Raw genomic sequence first — 21,108 nt, forward strand, 5'->3', positions numbered from 1 at the left:
GCCAACCTCCGGGAATGAAAAACTGTATTCTGTGATAAAAAAAAGTCTTTTTTCCCCAAAAAATGTATTTCATAAGAAAATGCATGATGCACTCACTCATCGCGGCGCTTTAGCTGCTTAGCTGCATGCAAGCTAAAATGCGCACTGCCCTTGCAGATGAAAACAAAAAACATTGAAACATGTGTATATCTCACCCTGGTTAAAATAAAAAAGTTACCTGAAATGACATTGGTCTAATAACCATATTTGTGTACATTTTATGAAATAAAGACATATAGAGATGATTATTCTCAATAAATTACAATTTTGTGAAAAAACAAAAAAAATGTATTTTTTAAAGAAAAAACGTACTGCCGTATTTTGGTTGCAAAACATACTAATTATGCCTAAAACGTACTGGTTGGCAGGGAGGACAATATATAATGAATCATAAATACATTACAATCATATAATTGTGAATAACAGTTTAATTCTTAAGTATACAGATAATTAACCATAAAAGAAACAACACTTTCATGATTTGGGGTCTGTACCCCCCCAAAAAGGGTGATGCCTTAATTCAACTTTCACTGATTGAACATCTATTACACAAATAAAGAATGATAATAAATTTGGTAAAGGAAAATGTAAAAGGTTATTAGCAACCATCTGTATTAGACAATTATTAATATATCTGAACAAATCGCTAGTTAAAATGTGGGAAAGTTAGAGATAAGAGAAAGATAGAGAGGAGGAAAGGGTGCAATTATTTATTTCAAACAAATGTCAAGTTTACTGAACAAAGCAATAATGCAAATTGTTTACATTTCAAGACTAAATTAATCTGGAGTAACCTCTTTTCAGTGAAAATAAGGATTGAATAGCTAGAATTTGTTGCTAACATTAGTAGACTTCATCAGGTCCGACGCAAGGAGAAGGTCAAACTAGCCACTATTTTACTCTTGTTGCATCTTTCCACTAGCTGATGTGTATTTGGATCATTTGAATAAACATTAATGTCGTTCCTCTAATGTAGTATATCATCAAGCACAGCAGCTTGACCTCGCGGTGACCCACGACCTGGTGTAGCGCCCTCTCTTGCCGGCACGGGAGCAAACGTAGGCATGCTGGGTAACGAGTGGGCGGCGGCTCCCAGGGGGTTCCCCGCAGACACCCCAGCCGATGCGATCACCGGCTGTACAGCTCCAAGAGGCGTGGCCGGTTGTCCGGTTGCCCTGAGGAATGGGTGAGCTGCCCCTGGCCCTTTGGGAGTGCCAGCCCCGGCACCAACCGCAGGAGCCCCCGGCTGGATGAATGGAGATTGCTGGGGTACGGGGGCAGAGAATGGATTGTACGTGGGGTGGTGGTGCCTGTCCTGACTCATTTCATCCACAGGAAGGCGGGGACTGCGCTTCGGGGTCGACTCCGACTCCAGGAACTGCACAAACTGTTGAGTGAAGGACTGTAAGAAATGATACACAAAATGAAATTACATTGTTAATTAAATTGTCTGTAGAGCCAATATGTAATATGATCTTACTTGATGTAAAATGAAATTACAATGTTTTGAAGAGAGCGAAGTTGGCTCAGTTGTTAGAGCATCTGCCTGTCGAACCAAAGATCGTGGGTTCGACTCCACCCAGAGCGGATGACTGAAACCAGTGCGTTGCGTGTAAATGTCTCTCCCCTGTTACGTTGGAAAACACTCAATCCCTCAGATAGGATGTTAAATCGAGGCCCCGTATAGAGGAGAGTCACCACCTTTGCACGTTAAGAACCCATTGCACTATTCGTATAAGAGTAGGGGGAAACCCCGGTGTAGTGGTCCACCTGCACTCCCCCAATCAGTTATATCTGGAGGAGAGACCTGCTGGTCATAGTGATTCCGTTGACTTTTCGCCTCCAAGTCATAATAATAGTAATAAAGATTTAAGTCAATTGTTCAATTCCATTAGCCAATAACTTTCTGGGTTCTTTGTTAGTTAAAAGTCAAGTCCACCCCAAAAAAATGTTGATTTGAATAAATAGAGAAAAATCAAACTAGCATAATGCTGAAAATTTCATCAAAATCGGATGTAAAATAAGAAAATTATGACATTATAAAGTTTGGCTTATTTTCCACAAAACAGTGATATGCACAACTCAGTGACATGACAATGAGATAGTCGATGATGTCCCTCACTGACGATTTCTTTTGTTTTCTATTGTTTGAATTGTACAATATTTCATTTTTTACAGATTTGACAACAAGGACCAACTTGACAAAACCATATATTATTAAACAATGCTAATTCCACATGTTCAGGGAGGAATTAATCGTTGTTTCACTTAATAATGTGCAGAAAATTTGAATATTTCATATATCATGTAATAAAGTACAAAAGAAATAGTGAGTGGACGACATCATCAGGCTCCTCATTTGCATACCAACCAGGATGTGCATATAACTGTTTGTGAAATTAAGCGAAACTCTAAAATGTCATAACTTTCTTATTTTTCATCAGATTTTTATGAAATTTTAAGTGTTATGCTTGTTGGATTTTTCTCCTTTTGTTCAAATCAAATTTTTGTTGGGGTGGACTTGTCCTTCAAGTCTAATTTTAAGTTTATCTTGATCTCCCCTTTTTTCAAAATGCATATCATCCACCATTTTTCTCTCTACAGGTACATGCACAACTAAAATGGGGATCACTTCTGAAACATCTGGGTGTGAAAATGTAATAATTGTTGAAAGCCTAAACTCAAGATGAATCACCCAGAGTACGGTAACTGTTATTAAAGCCCCTCTCTTTCCCTTTCTCTTAAACATGCATGGACAATTAGAATTAAATTCAATATGAGACTTAAAAATCATATATCATAAACGCATTCAAAAGCAACTATAGACACTGGAATTTACCATATATAATGTCTGGTTAATGACATGTATTAAAGGTATTGTTTAACTTTGTGAGCAGCCGATATAAAAAATTCTCAAACCAAGATGAAACATGTGTACAAGTGCATGTATTAGAACTAATAAACCCTGAAAACAACCATTATTGAGAATGAAAAGCTAAAACTACAAGACAAACCCCAATTTTGTAAATAGGCATCTTGTAGACGCCTAAATACTACACATAAGTGTATGGGATGAAATTAAGATTGTGTTTCCGGTCACTTTATATGTCAATTTTTGAAGCACTAAATAATTATTTTCGAACGCAATTTTTTCTGGGCTTCATTTTTGTAGCATATCAAAGAAACAGGTGACAAGTGTGACCTTCTAGCTCAGATTTTTAAAAAGTCAAACCAATGTTAACCAATCACTTTAAAGTTGAGATACTTACAACATTAGCTTTTGTTGGTGTAGGAGGGGGAGTAGGATTAGGGGTACGTCTGAAGAATCCGCTTAACCACCCACCAGCCCCAGAACCAAGACCGGACTGAAATGGGAAGCAAAGGAAAAATTCATCAATGAAAATGCTAAATGTGAGTTTCATTTTCAGCATCATTTTATTTGGCACTTTTAAACAGAGAATACAGATGTACAGGAATGAACAAATCAGATCTAAATTCAATGTCTGTTAAGTGATAAGGGAAAATTTTGCACTGAGCCCCTATATTTGAGTTACTCTTTAAACATCATCATCATCAACATTATCATCATCATCTGAATCCCCATCACCATCATCACCATCATCACTGCACCACCATCATCATCATCATCATTAATCATCATCATCATTAATCATCATCATCATTATCATCATCATCACCATCGTCACCACCATCATCTTCATCATCATTATCATCATCATCATCATCATCATCATCATCACCATCATCATCATTATCACAATCAACATCATTTCCAGCATCAAAATCATCACCATAATTAAAATCATATCCAACACCATTTACACCCATTCCAAGATCAAAATCGGCACCACAACTGACACTACAACCACCAACACTACAACCACCACCATCACCACCACAACATGTCCACCATCACACAACCACGACCATCACCACCACCACAACTACCATAACCACCGACAACCACCAACAAACACCAATACCACAACCATTATAAAAACACCTACTCCTTGTCTACCTACCTTGTGCATATCTTCTTCTGAGAAGTTAAGAACATTACAGATGACTTTGATCATCTCCTGTTTCTTGGCTTGAGGCGCAGACAAGTAATTCATGAACAGATTTTTCACAAGAGGCCTGAAAATGTAAAAAAAAAATGTTCAAAAGAATACATTCTTACTAAACACATAGACAATTATACACTAATTGGGTGGTAGTTAAAAAAAAATCCAATAAATTGCAAATTTCCCTTGCAAATTGACGGAAAAATCTGAACTAGCAAGTAAATGCAAGCCTAGATATTATTGTAACTGTATTTTCAGAACATCGCTGAAATGTACATGTACATCCACATTTTATTCCAAGAATACAAAAATTTCAAATCCACCATTATGTTTATATATATTAAAATGCAGCTCCTACTACAATGAAATTCATGGAAAAAGTACAACAAGAAAAAATATGATCAATTGTACGAGCTAAACTTACTTGTCAACCTTGGTTTCGCTTCTGCTAGAGACCTCATCGAATCTCCGCTGAAATTCGCCCAATATTTCCTCCTTCTTGTGCACTGAAAAGAGAGAAAAAAGGAAAAAATATGTATTTGTATGATTAGGGTTTTTTTTTACTGGGAATGACCCTTTTCTGCATTCTATGCTGACAATATTGCAAATTCCTTCTTCTCCTAAGGACTCTTGGAAAGACTTCCTTATGTCCCCTCCACTAATTCAGAAAATATTTCTCCAAAACCCCCTTCTTTTGTTCTTTTTTTCCTTTTTTTTCCTTCTTACTTCTGGTTGGATCTTGGATCCGAACCTCTCAATGCAGGATGAAGCATCTCCAGTCTGTCGCCTTACTCACTGAGCTAGCAGGAATTGTTGAAAGCCATGGGTTTCATAACCGTTATCTACATGCACCGATATTACGACTAGTCTACTCTCAAAGAGTATTGGGTATTTATTTTTCTGACTAAATAAACTGATGCCATCGGGATTTACACACACTCGAAATTTTTTTGTACAGAATAAAGTCATATTTTGGTATGTATCCAACTTTTCCTTCCTAAATCTCTTAGATATATGTTAGATAATTCTTGATAAACCTTCTCTATATATTTTTTTTAATTCAATGGAGGGGACATATGGAAGTCTTGCTGGACTCTTCTTTTTCAGTACCTTCAGCAAAATGGAATCCATCACTTGAACAATACCAAAATCATTTTCTTATAAACATTGAATAAAATGAAATATCTATTTTGAATCATTGTCCCCTTGAACCAAATTGTCCCTGTACAGTCTATGGGAACCACAGCGTTATAGAAATCACAGCATTTTAGTATCAATAGCTATTCAAAGAAGATCTACTGTGTACATAATCCCTATTGTTGTAGAGTTTATTACAATGCTTAATTCCCATGTATATGTAGGCCTGATCCTTATCAAGTTCAATACACTTGAGTCTAAGCTTTTCAAAGAAGATCAAAATGACACCCCCCTAGCACAGAATAGGCCCAGATACTTGGGGTAGACATTGTAATACAGTTCAATACACACCTACAGTGGTAATAAAAAGTGAGTGAACCCTACCAGAAGATGAACTAGTTCCCCGGGGGGGGGGGGGGGGGCACTTCCATTCACGAGTGGATACCATGCGCGACCATGGGGTCTCGAAAAGCACCCTAAACACGTAATTTCCATATTCTGAAAATGCACCCCTTAACAAGTATTGGCGTGTGAAACCCTACCCTTAACAAGTATTGGAAACAAACATTCCTCTTGGCAAATATTACCTGAAATGAACCCCTAAACAAGTACAGGATTATTTTATTGTTACGGGTCCTTCGGTCGTCGGCTTTACCTTATTTGGTTTAAAGTACGACCCCACCTTCTACACCTCGCGAAAATCGGACTCTAAACACGAAGTTTCGGGGCAAAAAGGACATCCTTATAAAACATTTTAATTTTGTTTTATCATCCCCGCAAATTCGACCCTAAACACGTAATTTTCATTATTTTTGTATTTTGACACCCTTATCACGTTACGTACGTAACATGCCTTATCGTGGTAAAGACATCCTTTTTACGTGTTTTTTGGGTCGCGCATGGTATCCACTCGTCAATGTAAGTGGCCTCCCCCGGGACTAGTTCATGCTGAGTGTTTAACATAGACAACAATGCTACATTGTCCGCCGAGCCCAGAGAAACAAACTATATCGAATGTAATATTTTATCACCTGACTTCACAATTAAATATCTAAAAGATGGAAGAATTTGAACGCTGTGAAGGTTGCAAAAACCTGTTGAAATATACTCTAGTGTATGATGAAAGTGGACTTGAACACAATATTTTTTCCCATTTTTCTTTTTTTCTAACGTCATGAAATTGTAGAAAATCTGGAGGTATTTGGGCTATTTTGAAAATTGAAAATCTGGACGATTCTTATAAAATCAGGACAGTTAGAAGTGCTGATGAAAAAATATGTTAAGAAAAAGCCATTTTTCTCTACTATGTTGATAAGATCTATTTAGTTTTAGTTGAGCTTTTTCATACCATGTCTTAAATCAACCTCGACTCCTTTGAACTTCTTTTAACAAAAGTGGTTGTTGGATTTATATTTATTGTAATCCACTTTTTTTTTTTTTGGGGGGGGGGAGGGGATGGACCTGCCCTCGGTCCCCTTCTTTCAATGAAAGATATAACTTTGGTATGTTTACTCACTTTCTGCCCTGAGCTTCTCCATGGCTTCTTCCTTCTTGTCAAGTTGTTCGCTCAGACGCGATGCTATATCTAAAGCTTCTTGAGCAGATGACAATCTCTCCTGTAGATCGACGTTCTGTTGGAGTAGGTCCGCAGCGATGCGTTCCTTTTCCCGGGCCTTGAGCTCGTACACCTCTACTTCAGATGCAATCGATGCTTCTTTCTCTGTAAAGGGGGTAATGATGATGATGGAAGATTGATTTAAAAGTGCAATACTTTGTAAGGATTAAGGCTTGACAAGTTAAAGAAAATAATGCATATATGTAAACGCTTCTTAGATTATTTACATGTTAATTCACTCTTATCAAGCCCTACCACCACCACTATTATCCCATCATAACCAACAAATGAGTACAATAGTCACTATCATCACAGTCATCATCACTATCATCATAATCATAACCATCACCATCATTATCACTATCATCATCATCATCATCATCATCATCATCCTCCTCCTCATCATATAACCACCACCACCACCCCCATCAACATCATCGTCATCATCATCATCATCATCATCACCATCTCTAATCTTCACCGCTATGCCAGCCACTCTCAACGTACCTTGTTGGAACTGTTCCAAGACCATCTGGAGATTGTTCAGGGACAGGATATATTCCTCCGACTCAGACTGGACCATGGCCAGCTGCATCAGGGCCTGGTCTTTCTGGTCCGTCATGGCGCTGAGTTGGTCCCGAAGGCTGTCTATCTGCACACTGGCTTCTTTACTGTCAAATCAAAGATAGAACAATGTCTTGGTGATGCTCACAGAGGCCCGTATTCTGAAGTCGAGTTTAACTTAAACTCAGGTTTACAGTTGTGGTTTAAGTATGGGAAGCCAAAAGTATCAACATTTTTATTAAGATGTATGTTTCCTATGTTTACTGTGCTCTTTCCTGATTCATTGATGGTGAAGACAATCACTTATTTACACTTCCTACACAATTATGAATGATTTGAGAGCCAAATGAGCTGAAATATTAGATCTCTACCTTTAGTGATTTATGCAACAATTGGCTGCCCATACTTAAACCACAACTTTAAACTTAAGTTTAAATTAAACCTGACTTCAGAAAAGGGGCCAGTGACACCAACGAAACCGATTCCAGACTGATCACAGCTATTACATTATTTCAAATGACATATCATCAGTCGGTTTTAGAGTCAGTTTCCATTGTGCGACAGTAGCATCAAAGATCAAGAATTCATTTCCATTAACTGATTAACTGTTGAATTATAAATCTTCTAGAATTTCTGTAAAATATGCTGGAGTTTATTTTATGGAACAAAATACCTAAAGAAATAAAAAAGATGCCCATCTCTTGCCTCCTATAAAAAAAGCTATAAAAAATCCTTATTGATGCCTATAAATAAATCTAAGTTATAGTTATATAATTGCCTTATTACCCTCCCACACACTTTACATTCTCTCTCTCTCTTCTACGATTATCATGATTTATATTATGGTCTCCTGAGCCCAGCCTTAGAAAGGCCATTGGCCTATGCTGGCTCCCTCATATTCTCATTTATTCTGTTGTATTCTAGTTTTGTATCCTTATTTGTATATAGCGTATTCTTTGATTTGTATGTTATATGTTTTTTAATGAGAATTTGGAAATAAATGAAAAATGAAAATATATCAACTCATACTCATGCACTCCTCCTATGTCAATCCAAAATCAAGAAAACAGGCAGGTTTCAACTCTTTTCACAATCTCTGGAACATACTCCCTCCATCTCTCCGAAACCTCTCTTCTCTTGACCTCTTCAAAAACATCTCAAAAAACTTATATTGCCATAAACCTTGTCTTATGCCATCAACAGCGCGTTTTATCCTCTGCAAAAAATACTATATAAATCCAATAATTATTATCATTATTATTATTGTTTCCTCACTACTAGTAACCACTGTCACCAGTGTTGGCTTGCCTCTGTTGGCTCAGGTCATGCTCCATACAAACAAAATAAATAGGGCCTATTCAATTGTTCTAGCCACAAGCAAGCTGGAATCCTATGCCGTGCGTCCGTAACACAGATTTTGTCTCAACAGATCTTAACTCTTGTTCGTATTGGTTTCTTATAAGTAAATCTCTATTGTTTATGGCAGCTGTAAGTATCATACTGCATACAGCAGAAAGGATTAAAGATATGTCATCGATAAACAAATCAAAATACAGGTAGGTAAATTCATAAACAGGACTGCTAGAGCACCGACATTAAAACATCACCACGACAATCATACAATATTTCCATGCATAATTATGTAAACTTGGTCAGTATGAAATCACAGGTGTGTTTGAACACTATACAACATTTCTCTGATCTTCCATTGCACCATATCTGAAAGGAGCTGAAGTTACGAAAGCTTACCTTGCGCTTTGTACGGCATGGGAGCTGGTGTGGGCATGTTCTTCAGCGGTACTTAGTCTGTTCCTCAACTCTTTCTCCCTCTCTTCGGATTGCAAGGCCTCTTGGGTGTACGTGTCTTCCATCTGGATCAGGTGACTGCGCAATCTCTCAAGCTCACGCATTAGCTTCTGTTCGTTGCCGCCTCGCATCGCAGCCTGCATTGGGGAACAGATTGTAAAAAATGTCCTGATTTATGAAAAATCAGTTCTCAACTGGCTTTAGGACTGTAGCACTAAACCTAAACCATCATGAAATTCATCAAAACAACAAGACAAATAGATAAGAGGCACACTGCATCAATGCTGCTTGTGGCAAATAAACCCAGACCTGGCAGTCAACCCATCCATGTTCCTGTCCCAATTACAAATTACAGAAACCATGAAGCATGCAGAGCTACAGGCTGTATTAAAGGTGGCTGAAAAATTGAACTGGTAGATTTTTTTTGTTCAGTCAAGAATATTCTCTAAAAAGATATTTGAAAATAGTGTACTTCATTCAAAGTTAAATCAATTCGAAGAAAAACTCTAGAAACATGTACAAGTGACCACGAAAAAGGCCGAAATCATTCTTGTTTATTGTAAATTGTGTGTGCTTCTTTTCCATGAAATATTGGGTCTACCCCTGTATTACACTATTTTACATGATTTTTGAGATCAGTGCATATTGCTTATTAGGAATAAAGATATGATTTTGTCCTTACCTCTTCTTGCAGTAATAGGAGATCTCTCTGGCATTTCTCCAAGGCCAGCATTGCCTGATCCCTCTCCTGCTGGAAACGTTGCGCCTGTGTCTGCATCGCTTCCGCTTCACCAAGGAGCCTCCGGACCTCTCCTTGAACATCCGTTTCCCGTTCATCCACCAGCTTGGCAAGAGTCTTACATTTGTCCTGCAGTGCTGTTATTTCAAAGTCTTTCTCCCTCACCTCGGCACTTGTCCTGCTCATCAAGTCCTGGAGTTGTCGAAGTTCACCATCCTTGTTGTGCACCATGTGCTGCTGGTTTGTGATCTCCTGGTGGGCTCTGGCGAGTTCTTGCTCCACGGCCTGTAAACGGGCTGAGATCTGTTGGGTGTGATGACGCAACGTATTTGCCTCTTCCGTCTTAGCCTTCAGGTCTACTTGCAGCTGCTGTAGATCACCACTTTGCTTCTGAAGCATTGTATTCTGATCTAGGATGGCTTGGTCTTGTTGGTCAATCTGTTGCCTCAGTGTGGCAACCTCTAGTTTCTTCTTTTCAAGCTCCATGCTTCTGTCTTTTACTAGTCCGTCCATTTCCATCAACGCATGGCCCTGAGATTCTAGTTGTTCCTTGACACTGGCAAGCTCCTGGGCATCACCTTTTGAGCTATCGACATCCTCAGATGCGGGAGGAGTGACCTGTTGCAATTGCAGCTGCGATCGCAGTTCAGCAATCTCTGCATCCTTCTCTTGCATTCTCTGTTCATATTGCACTGGTGGAGAGCTAAATTGCACAGGAGCCATCTCTGGTTTTACAAGAGTCTCCTCAATAACCTGTTCTGGCTTTATCTTGATTTCATCAAGGGAACGTTGCAGACGTGCTAGTTCACTTATTTTCTCACCAAGCTCATTGGCTTTATCTGCTTCAAGTTTTTCCAGTTCCTCTATCCTCTTGTTCATTTCCACCCTCGAGTTATCCATCAACTGAACTTGGTTCTCTAACTCTTCAACCAAATTCTTCTGTGTCTCTAGGTCCTCCTCTAATGAACCTTTGACCCTGAATGATTCATCAAGTTCCAATTTGGACCGATTCATTGATTCCGACATTTCATCCATTTTAGTTTGGAGGTCAGTATGTTGCTTCTGCAAGTTACCAAATTTGTGTACTTCCCCATTGACAATGCCCACAAGTCTCTGCACCTCTTCGTAATAAGCCAAGCTTTCTTGGTGTTTTTGGTGGATACTCACCACAAGCTGGTCTCGCTCCTCCTTCAAGACACTATTTTCCTTCTGGAGTTTCTCACTTTCAGACAGAACACCGGAGATCTGAGAACTGTTGCTTGGAGCCTCTGTCTGCAAAACTTCCAGCAAGGAAGTGTTCTTTTGCTTCAATGCTTCAATCTCAAGATCCTTATCTTGAATGATGCGTGAGAGTTTTTGTAAGGCCTCCTTCTGCATGTCATCTCTTGGTCCTCTACTTTCATTGTGCAGCTCCTTGAAATCATCTTGCGCTTTCTCCAGGGCAGACTTCTGAGCTGATATGACTTTCAGAAGCTTGTGGACTTCATTCTTGAGGTTGCTTGCTTCTCTTGTCTTCTCATTCAGAACAGTCATCATCTGGTGTCTCTCAGCCTCTAGGGTTTTCACTTTCATTTGGTTCTTGTGGAGGTCCACAAGGACACTATTACCCATAGTTGATGATGACTTCTCATTCAAACTGGTCAGGAGACTTTGCCGTTCATGCTGAAGCATGCCTATCTCCTTGTCCCTTTCCTGGATGATCTTCTCATAGTGCTTTTCGTTGTCACTGATGGAGCCATCCTGACCTTGGAAGACACCTGTTGGAGATTTACTGAATGGGCTTGAAGGGGACAGGGTATCTTCTATCCTTTCATTCACACTCTTGTTCATTTCACCATTCTGCAAGGGTTGTTCAGCTGGCTGTTGAAGCTGCGTGGTGATGTTCCTGACTTCCTCCCGCAGCCTGTTGACATCGTCGTCTTTCTGTTGGTTGGTCCTTTGCAAATCAATGATCTGACTTTCATAGGCAACGATCGACTCATCAAGTGACTCTTTCTGACTCCTCAGTTGAGTCAATGATGAGTCTAACCGACTGATTTCACTGTCCTTACTTTGAATGCTTTGCTGGAATGTTTGACACTGACTTTCCAAATCAGCACGGTTTGCATCGACCTCTTTTTGGAGGTCATCAATTATTGCACTTTTCTTATCCAACTCCTTCTGAAGCTGTACAACAGCATTCAGGCTGGTTTCACCAACATCCACCTGATCCCTCAAAGCTGCAACCTGACTTTTGAGCAGTCCAATTTCTTCCTCCGATGCTTTTATCCTATCATTTGACTCTGATAATTGACTACCTTTAGTTGCAACTTCTCTCTTTGCAGTTTCCAATTCCGCTTTGACTCCAGTTAACTCTAACTCTGCAGTGTGCAATTCATCTGTCAAATTCTCAATTTTCTTTGCATTTTCCTTCAATTCTTCCACAAGTTTATCTTCTTCCATGTGAAGACTTTCTTTCTCTATCCTCGTTGAATCAACATGTTGCGTAATACTTTTCTTCAGATTGTTTACTTCTTCCTCATAAGCATGCAGCGTTTTAATATGTTCTTCTTCAGAAGCAGACATTTTCTTCAACTCTAATTTTGTTTCTTCTAATTCTGCATTCAATGTTTCAAAGTTGTTCTTTGTATCTTGAAGTTGCTGTTCTACGTTCTCCAATTCCTTGACCTTGGCAGAGAGTTCACTAATTTTGTCTTTTGACTTTTCTACATTTTTGAAATAATGGGAATTTTCATCGGCAAGAGCTCTCACATCCTCTTCTTTCTGTTCAATAAGTTCTTCCAATTCTTTCCTGCTTTCAGTAGCGGATTCCAGCAATTCCTTCTTGGATTTCAGTTCCGTTCTCAACTCATCACACGTTTTCTGCAGCTGTTCTGCCAAAGTTCGCTCCTGTTCCTGAGCATTCTCCTGCCTTTCAGCACCAGACTTGATAGCCGCAAGGTCAGCCTGTAGCTTCATGAGCTCACCATGCGACTTTGTCAGGACATCGTCCCGTGACTTAATCTCCTCTTGCAGTTGTTCATTCTCTGTCTTCAAGGCTTGCATTTCTGCAGCCTTCTGCTCCAGAAGCTTGGAATGTTCAGTGTGGTGCGTGTTCAACTCCTGCAGCTTGGCATCGCGTTCATCGATGCTCTTGTTTAACTCCTCGATCTCATGGTGAGTCCTTGAGAGTTCATGTTCCAGGTAGGCAACACTCTCATTAGGTGACGTCTTACTTTGCTCTGTAGATTGTAAACTGTTCAGTTTGTCAGTCAATGCCAAGATTTGAGATTGTAAGACCTCTCTGCTTGGCAGGTCGGTCTCATCTGCCTTTTGCTTCTCCACCTCCTCCTTTGAAGCTGCATTCACCTCTGATTCCCGCTTAAATTCATCAAATTCCTTCAACAATTCATTATGCTCGTCCTGCATGGCTTGGAGCTTTGTTCGCAGAGTTGTCATGGCAACAGCCTGTTCTTGTTTCATCTGTTCAGAGTCCAGGAGATCAGCTCTGCTTGTGCTAAGGTCCTCTCTCACTTCCTCCATCTCTGACTCAAGACGTACTTTCTCTGCCACCGACTGTTCCAACTCTTCACTCTGTTCAACAAGTCTGCCATTCACATCCCTAATCTCTGATTCCTTATCCTTAATCTCCTGGATCAGCTTATCCCTAGAAGCAATAATCTGCTCTAAAGCTGTCTGATGCTGGGCATCAAGCTGACTCAGATCAGACTCCAATTGTTCTTTCTCATCTCTAGTTCTATTTAGTTCTTGTTCGACATCCCCACGGCTGGTTTCTAACTGATTTTCTATTGCACTAAATTTGGACTCTACTTCAGAAAGTTTGTTTTCAAGTTCATCTTTTGCTTTTGATATACATAATATTGAAGAATTAAGGTTGCTCCTCTCTCCTTCCAGCGTGTTCAGCTTCTCAACCATCTCTTCCTGTGTGAATAAAACAATAAATATATTAAGATTAGAAAGGATTACAATTATAAGACTGCAAATTTGACCAATAGAAATAAATAACCATCAATATCACTGTCATCACCACCACCACCATCCATCACCATCACAAACATCATTATCATCATCATCATCATCATCATCATCATCATCACCAATATCACCATCATTATCATCATTATCATCATCACCATCATCATCATCACCAATATCATCGGGAGGGTTGGCATATCATCATCACAAACATCATCATCATCACCATCACAAACATCATCATCTTCTATCATCATTACCACTACCAAGGTAAACACCACTGTCATTACCATCACCACTATCAACATCATCATAATCATGATCACCACCTCCACCATCATTATCATCACTGTTGCAATAATCATTATTCTAATTAAATGAAAGACCTTGCTTACATTTTCTTTTTCTGCAGTTTCCTTTTCCCTTAGTAATCTGGTTTGATCACGTTGCAGGGTTTTGACCCTATCTTCAAGGTCTTCAACATGCTCCTTATGGACAGCCATTAGACCCTGCAACAAAAGATGAATAAAGTTGAAAAACATCAGTATTTAGTATTGCAAGTACTTTGAGCTTCTTTGTGATCATATAAACTGCAAAGGCATCTTAATGTACAGGTTGCAAGTATCGTCCTTCAGTCACACGGTCTGGTGTTATATTTTACACCAGGCCGTAAGAGAGGCGACATGGTGTTGAGTTGTTGAAGTTGCAAATATTGTCTTTCAATCAGAGGGTTGAGTGTTAGAATTATACTCTGGTTGATCATGCCTCCCCCATGAAAAGATATAAAATAAATATGTTTTAAAAAGCATTGGAAAGCATTATAAAACCATTAAATTTGGCATAGAAATACTATTCAACATACACAATTGTTGAACATTTTTTCCACTTTTGCCTATCAACAATCCATATTACATGGATCGAAGCCCCTGAGTATTAATTTCCTTCAACAAGAAATTGATCCATTTTGCACTGCACTCAACCTAGGAGAGGTAATGGGTACCAGTGGGCCGTTTCATAAAGCTGTTCGTAAGTTAAGAGCGACTTTAAGAACGACTGGTGATCCTTTCTTACGCGCTAAACCATCGCCAATGAATATACCATTTGCCACAAGAAAGGATCACCAGTCGTTCTTAAAGTCGCTCTTATCTTACTAACAGCTTTATGAAACACCCACCAGGTAGGATTTAGAATCTACAATAACAGTTCTTCAATCTGGGAGCATTTCATGAAAAAATAAATATTTGTTAAAATCTACTGAAACCCTTATATCTGATTGGCTGAGAGAAAAATTGTCAGTGAAAAATCAATAATTACTTGTTTAATGAAATGCTCCCTATAGTTCTCCTATGGGTCGATTGTTGCATAGAAAAGTCTGAAAGTTTGTACTGTACCTTTTCAGCTGTCATATCCTGGATGGTACGATCTCTTTCTTTCAGTTGATCCCTCATTCTGATGACGACCTCCTCCAAAGCTTGTTTTTCCATCTCCCAGTCGGCTCTGACCATCTCAAACTGATTCAACTGCTGTTTGAAAGCGTCTGCCGCTTCTGGGAATCTAGAGGTTGAAGTGTGGTGGGGGTCGTTAATCAGAAATCTCTATTCATTTCAAATTGGCAAATTGACACATTTTGATATCCCAATCTGAGGATCTAAAACTTTTCTTTCAATTTCCCAATCAGCTCTGATTAATCCAAGGTTTCATCTGTTGCTTCGGGGATGTAAGTGGCAAAAGTATGTCAGAAATTGTACATCAGGATTTTCTTTTCATTTCAAATTGGTAATATTATATCCAAAACATTTTGCATCCCATGATGATGATCTTCTAAAGTTTATTCATATTTTAAATATTTTTTTTTGATGTCCAAAAACTCTGTCATACCAATTTTCGTTAGAAGTGCTTAAACATGTTTGAAATAATGAACAAAATGTGAATTTTCAAACAACCCAGACCCCTGAACTTATAGTCATCCTATTTAATCATTACATCTAGTTTAAAAGAATATGGACCTAAGATTTCAACATTGTCTTGAAAATTCAAAATTTCAACACTTGCTTATATTTGATATTGATACCACTGACAAAAATTCAATGGCCACCATAGTTTTGTAAGATGATACTCGAGTATAACAACCCTTTACAGAAGCTTCAGTTATGGGCTTAGTTAATCAGCTTTAATAGTTCATGGGCTGTCACAATAAACTCTTGTAAACACCATTCAGATTTACTTTAAGCATTTCCTGACTGTCAAACTTACTTTTCCTTGATACCAGCAAACATGATAGAGTCGTCATATTCCCCGTCAAAGCTCACAGCATCGGAGTTCTCCAGCAAAGACTGCTTGCCTTCCGCCAAGAACCCCCCATCGCTGCTCAGCTCCGTTTCCGACGTCCAGCCCTCCCTCATCGACGAACTCAGGTCCGATGCCACGCTGGAGTCCGTGGGAGACTGCGGCCTGCGATACGAGATGTGCCTCCGAATCTGACCTCCATCTTGTCCAGCCGCACCCACTGGACGAGGCAGACTCTCCTGGTCACTTTCGCCGGTCACAAGGGTCATCTCGGACTCCGACTGTGAAGGGTCGGAGGGTCGTCGCTCTGACCCCTGGAGGTCGTTACCTGAAAGTTCTTTGACCTTTTGATTGAGTCTGGTGATTAGGGTCTCACATTTCTGCTTGTCATCTGTTAAGGTCTCACAAGACTGGTTGAGTTCATCAATCTATGGATAGGATGTACAACATTTACATATGTAGGAAACTGTTTTATTACAATAATTGCAAAATAAATTTGAACCATTCATCTGGGTCCATAACACTAAGCTAAGCAATCGATCGTACGCTTGATTTTCATGACTGATTGTACACTGTGGTCAATTCAATTAATTATAAGAAATTGTCCTCTGATTCTTGCCAATTCAAAAAAAAAAATCAATTCTAAAACACTAAATAACAATGACAATAGTTAGATTTATACAGCGTTTCATACTTTGGTTTATATGCCCTTTACATTGTAATTATCATTATCCCTCAAAATTATACCCCTTTCATAAACCCAATTATGCGGGTAATATCCGCATAATTTGGCCGTAAAATCGGAGCAGGACCAGAGTTTTCCGCAATATTTCGATGCTGCAGTTATCCGCATAATAGCAGCATCGGGACCAGATTTTGAATTTATGAACGCATTTCCAAAGTAATGCGGATAATTGCCATGGTGTGGTCACAAGGTCACCCTTTTCCAATGCAACCCCATCGGAGGGGGCGTGTGCAGTTGCCATGACAATTATCTGCCTTTTACAGGTCGGGCGCTCGTAAAAAAATAGTGCAGATTATTATCGGAGTTTGTGAATGTAATTTTTATTGAATTATCCGCATTACTCTTAGGCGGATAATTGGAGGATGGGTGTATGAAAGGGGTATTAGTGACTAAAATCTGCTAGGATCTCCTGAAAATTTTTTTAGATCTCAAACCCTGCTATAAGGGAGAACATTCTCTTCTCAAATACTGACCAAGTCAACTGTGATCTCCATTCTCCTTATAAAATCTTTTTAATCCTAAAACCCACCTCATTCTTTAAGTCTTGAGACATTTTTGAGATCATTCTCCTTCTCGAAACTGAAAAAGTCTGCTAAGATCACCTATTACTTCAAACATCTTTTAGATCCTAGTAACTACTACTCCTAAATCCTAAACCCTACCCCAGTTTGCAGTCTCAAGACATGATGTTTGAGGAGATCATTTTCCTCCTCGGAGCTACTGACAAAGTCAGCTTTCATCTTCCAATTCTCCTTAAAAAAATTTAATTCACAAACTTTATATTCTAAAACCTACCTCATTCTTTAGTCTCGATATATGATGTTTAACCATAAAAAGACTGGGGGGGGGGGCTGAATCAGCCCCCCTCGACATTTTTTGCGATAAATCCGCCGCTCGAAATTTTTTGACCCGTCGCTCGGTGACTTGTTACTTTCAAGTTTCGCGCAACTTTTAAGACCAAAATTGTGATCCCCTGGTATGCGGTTCCAAAATTACGCAACATTTTGTAAGTGCATGCAGACCCCAAATTACTAAAAAACATGAATTTGTGTACAAATCCAATGCAAATAGTGTTTTCAGCCAAAATTCATAAAATGTACCATTACATTGCCTTTTATTGCTAAAATTAATTAATTTTACCTTGTTTGTGGCCAAAATAAAGTCCCTGACAATTTCCATTGAAAAAAAACATTAAAAAACAAAGAAATACATAAGAAATTTAGAAAACAATAGAATACATAAGAAAATAAATGTGATGTTGAAATTTTTGTAAAATAAATTTGATCAGATGCTTATCTAGAGTATGTGAAATAAAATTCGCATTTTAGGGGCATTACTTTATTAATTAGAGCAAACTTACGATTTTAAGCATAAATTAGCATAATTAATGAGCAATGAGATTTTCGCAGAATTTGATATTATAGTTTTGTAGATAATGCCATGGGTAATGAGCATGCCAATTTTTGTCGCGATCGCGCGATCGACAGCCAAGATCGTAAGGGGGGGCTGAATCAGCCCCCCTTCCCGGTCTTCTTTAATAGGTGTCGAAATAGTCCAGTCTATTTAGGGTTAAGGGGATCATTTTCCTTCTCAAGGCTTCTGACAAAGTCAGATTTTATCCCTTAATCTCCTTAAAAAAATAATTCCAAAACTTTATATCCTAAAACCCACCTCATTTTGAAGTCTTGAGACATGATGTTTCAGGAGATCATTCTCCTTCTCGAGGCTACTGACGAAGTCGGCAGTGATCTCCTGGTGCTGACTACATCCGATCTCAGATACGATCTCCGCAGCCTGGTCGCTGATCTCCAGTGTAGCTGCTTCCAAGGTGGCCACTGTGGCCTTGCTATCAGACATCTGTCGACAGGAGAATACATCAAATATTATCGTTATATTCAAAATATCTGATCACTACTAATAAGAATATGATATATTTATATAGAGTATAACAATGTTTCTAAGCACTAATACCCAGGCTTTAGCATGGCTACCCCGATAAAGCACTCAAGCATACAACCAATTCCTTTCTACTGGGACATTTGGGTACCCGTTTACTAAACCTGGGGGCCGTTTTATAAAGCTGTTCGTAAGTTAAGAACGACTTTAAGAATGACTGGTGATCCTTTCTTACGCGCTAAACCATCCCCAATGAATCTAGCATTTACCTAAAGAAAGGATCACCAGTTGTTCTTAAGGTCGTTCTTAACTTTAATACGAACAGCTTTATGAAACACCCACCAGGGGCCTGTTGTTTAAAACTTCTGTCATAAACAAATTTTGGAAAATAAACAAACACTCTGGCAAACAAAATATCTGCCATTGACATCTACCACATTAAAAAAAAATCTGGCAAGCAATTGCCAGGGTTTTTCATTTAAGCAACAGGCTCCCGGTTAGACGTGGCAAATATTGATAACCGCCTTGCTTAAGGACGAGAGTGCTGCGGTGGGAATTGAACCCTTCTACTTTGTGGTCCAGAGACTAACCCACTGAGCCACAACTCCTCTACAATAAGATTCCAGATAAGTGCAGTATAATATACTTTTTCTCAATGCTCACAAAAAATCTTCAAAAAGTATCTTCAGGATTGAATAGAGATTCCAGAAGGAGAAGAGGAAGAAAATCGGGGGGAGGAGAAAAAAGTAAATCAATGGTAAGAAATCATGAGTCAAAAAGTCTTAAGATAAATGTTACCTTTTGTCCAGCAGTGATCATTTTATCAACAATCTCTTGTTTTTCTTTGAGCAGTTTAGACCGTCGCAGAGCTTCTTCCGTCGAGAACTTCCTCCCGGCATTGTGGATGTCCTCAAGCATTGCACTTGTGTTTGCCTATGAAACAAAACATTATCAAATGAATTATAATAGAATTGGAAAGTGATACCCCTTTCATAAACCCAATTATGCGGCTAATAGCAGCATAATTTGGTCGTAAAATCGGAGGAGGACCAGAGTTATCCGCATTATTTTGATGCTGCAATTATCCGCATAATAGTGGCATCGGGACCAGATTTTGACTTTATGAACGCATTTCCAAATAATGCGGATAATTGCCATGGTGCGGTCACAAGGTCACCCTTTTCCAACACAACCGCATCGGAGGGGCGTGTGCAGTTGTCATGACGATTATCCGCCTTTTTCAGGACGGGCGCTCGTAAAAATAGTGCGGATTATTTTCGGAGTTTGTGAACGCAATTTTTATTGAATTATCCGCATTACTCTTAGGCGGCTAATTGGAGGATGGGTTTATGAAAGGGTATAAGAAAATTATACTGCCCAAACCAGGGCTTGAATCCGGGACCCTGGCTTGTATGACCATTGCTCTAACAGCTGAGCTATCCTGGCTCCCATAGAGGCAACAAAACATTTCTATTTCCTACTATGACATTACATGTTGTATTACATGTAATACTGAACTATGTTTACTTTTCAAAGGGTTCTTGCTCAATTAACTCAAAAAGATTAAATCATGGAGCTATAATATCTCCATGGTTGAATTTATCATAATATTAACTATTATGCAACAGGGCTTGTACTGGTTAAAAGCTAAGCATTCATTTTCCTCTACTTTTTATTTTCCCCTACATATTTCTTGTTATCCCACCTTCCAGGGTGCTACATAAGCACTTGCCTGATTGCCCAGGGCAAGTAAAAGTTAGAGTCAGGCAAGAGTTTTGAAGTAAAGACCAAAACTACTTGCCCGAATTGGGCCAGCAAAATTCTCACAGTAGAATGACCAAAATTAGGGTCGATATGATATACTGTACTGACCCTAAATTTGGTCATGGCAGGCAAGATAAAATCACTTTGGAAAAAGAAATGCAATAACAAATATCAGTTCATGTCAAAAGAGAGAAAAAGGTCAATGTTTTATAAAACCGCAAAACTTTTTTTTGAGAGGTAAATTTTTTTTTTTAATGATTTATTCGGGCAAGTGAAATAGATTTTTGGGCAAGTATTTTCCAACTATTTAAAAATTCACTTGCCCGACTGGGCAAGTGCTTCTCAAAAGTTATGTAGCACCCTGCACCTTCTAAAAAAAAGAGTGCATACACATACATGTAGTAAAAGCACATTAGAAACCTTTTCAAGTGAAAAAGGAAAGCAAAAGAAGTTTAGA

At 38.9% G+C, this 21,108-nt stretch overlaps 1 protein-coding gene across 2 annotated transcripts in view; it reads right to left on the reverse strand.

The window, feature by feature from the left end:
• Window positions 1-924: 924 nt before the first annotated feature.
• Window positions 925-21,108, reverse strand: part of LOC121406334 (thyroid receptor-interacting protein 11-like) — a 34,262-nt gene continuing 14,078 nt past the window's right edge. For both annotated transcript variants that reach the window (XM_041597363.1, XM_041597362.1), the window contains exons 9-21: window positions 19,686-19,820; window positions 18,663-18,848; window positions 16,214-16,674; window positions 15,352-15,514; window positions 14,356-14,469; window positions 9,929-13,906; window positions 9,190-9,383; window positions 7,384-7,547; window positions 6,778-6,981; window positions 4,549-4,630; window positions 4,083-4,197; window positions 3,309-3,404; window positions 925-1,441 (exon numbers count right to left, since the gene is read on the reverse strand). In XM_041597363.1, the coding sequence (XP_041453297.1) occupies window positions 1,007-1,441; window positions 3,309-3,404; window positions 4,083-4,197; window positions 4,549-4,630; window positions 6,778-6,981; window positions 7,384-7,547; window positions 9,190-9,383; window positions 9,929-13,906; window positions 14,356-14,469; window positions 15,352-15,514; window positions 16,214-16,674; window positions 18,663-18,848; window positions 19,686-19,820 (6,327 nt within the window). In that variant the 3' untranslated portion in view covers window positions 925-1,006. The remainder of the gene's footprint in view (window positions 1,442-3,308; window positions 3,405-4,082; window positions 4,198-4,548; window positions 4,631-6,777; window positions 6,982-7,383; window positions 7,548-9,189; window positions 9,384-9,928; window positions 13,907-14,355; window positions 14,470-15,351; window positions 15,515-16,213; window positions 16,675-18,662; window positions 18,849-19,685; window positions 19,821-21,108) is intronic.

This window comes from Lytechinus variegatus, chromosome 19, assembly GCF_018143015.1.
Source record: "Lytechinus variegatus isolate NC3 chromosome 19, Lvar_3.0, whole genome shotgun sequence".
Lineage (NCBI taxonomy): Eukaryota > Metazoa > Echinodermata > Echinoidea > Temnopleuroida > Toxopneustidae > Lytechinus > Lytechinus variegatus.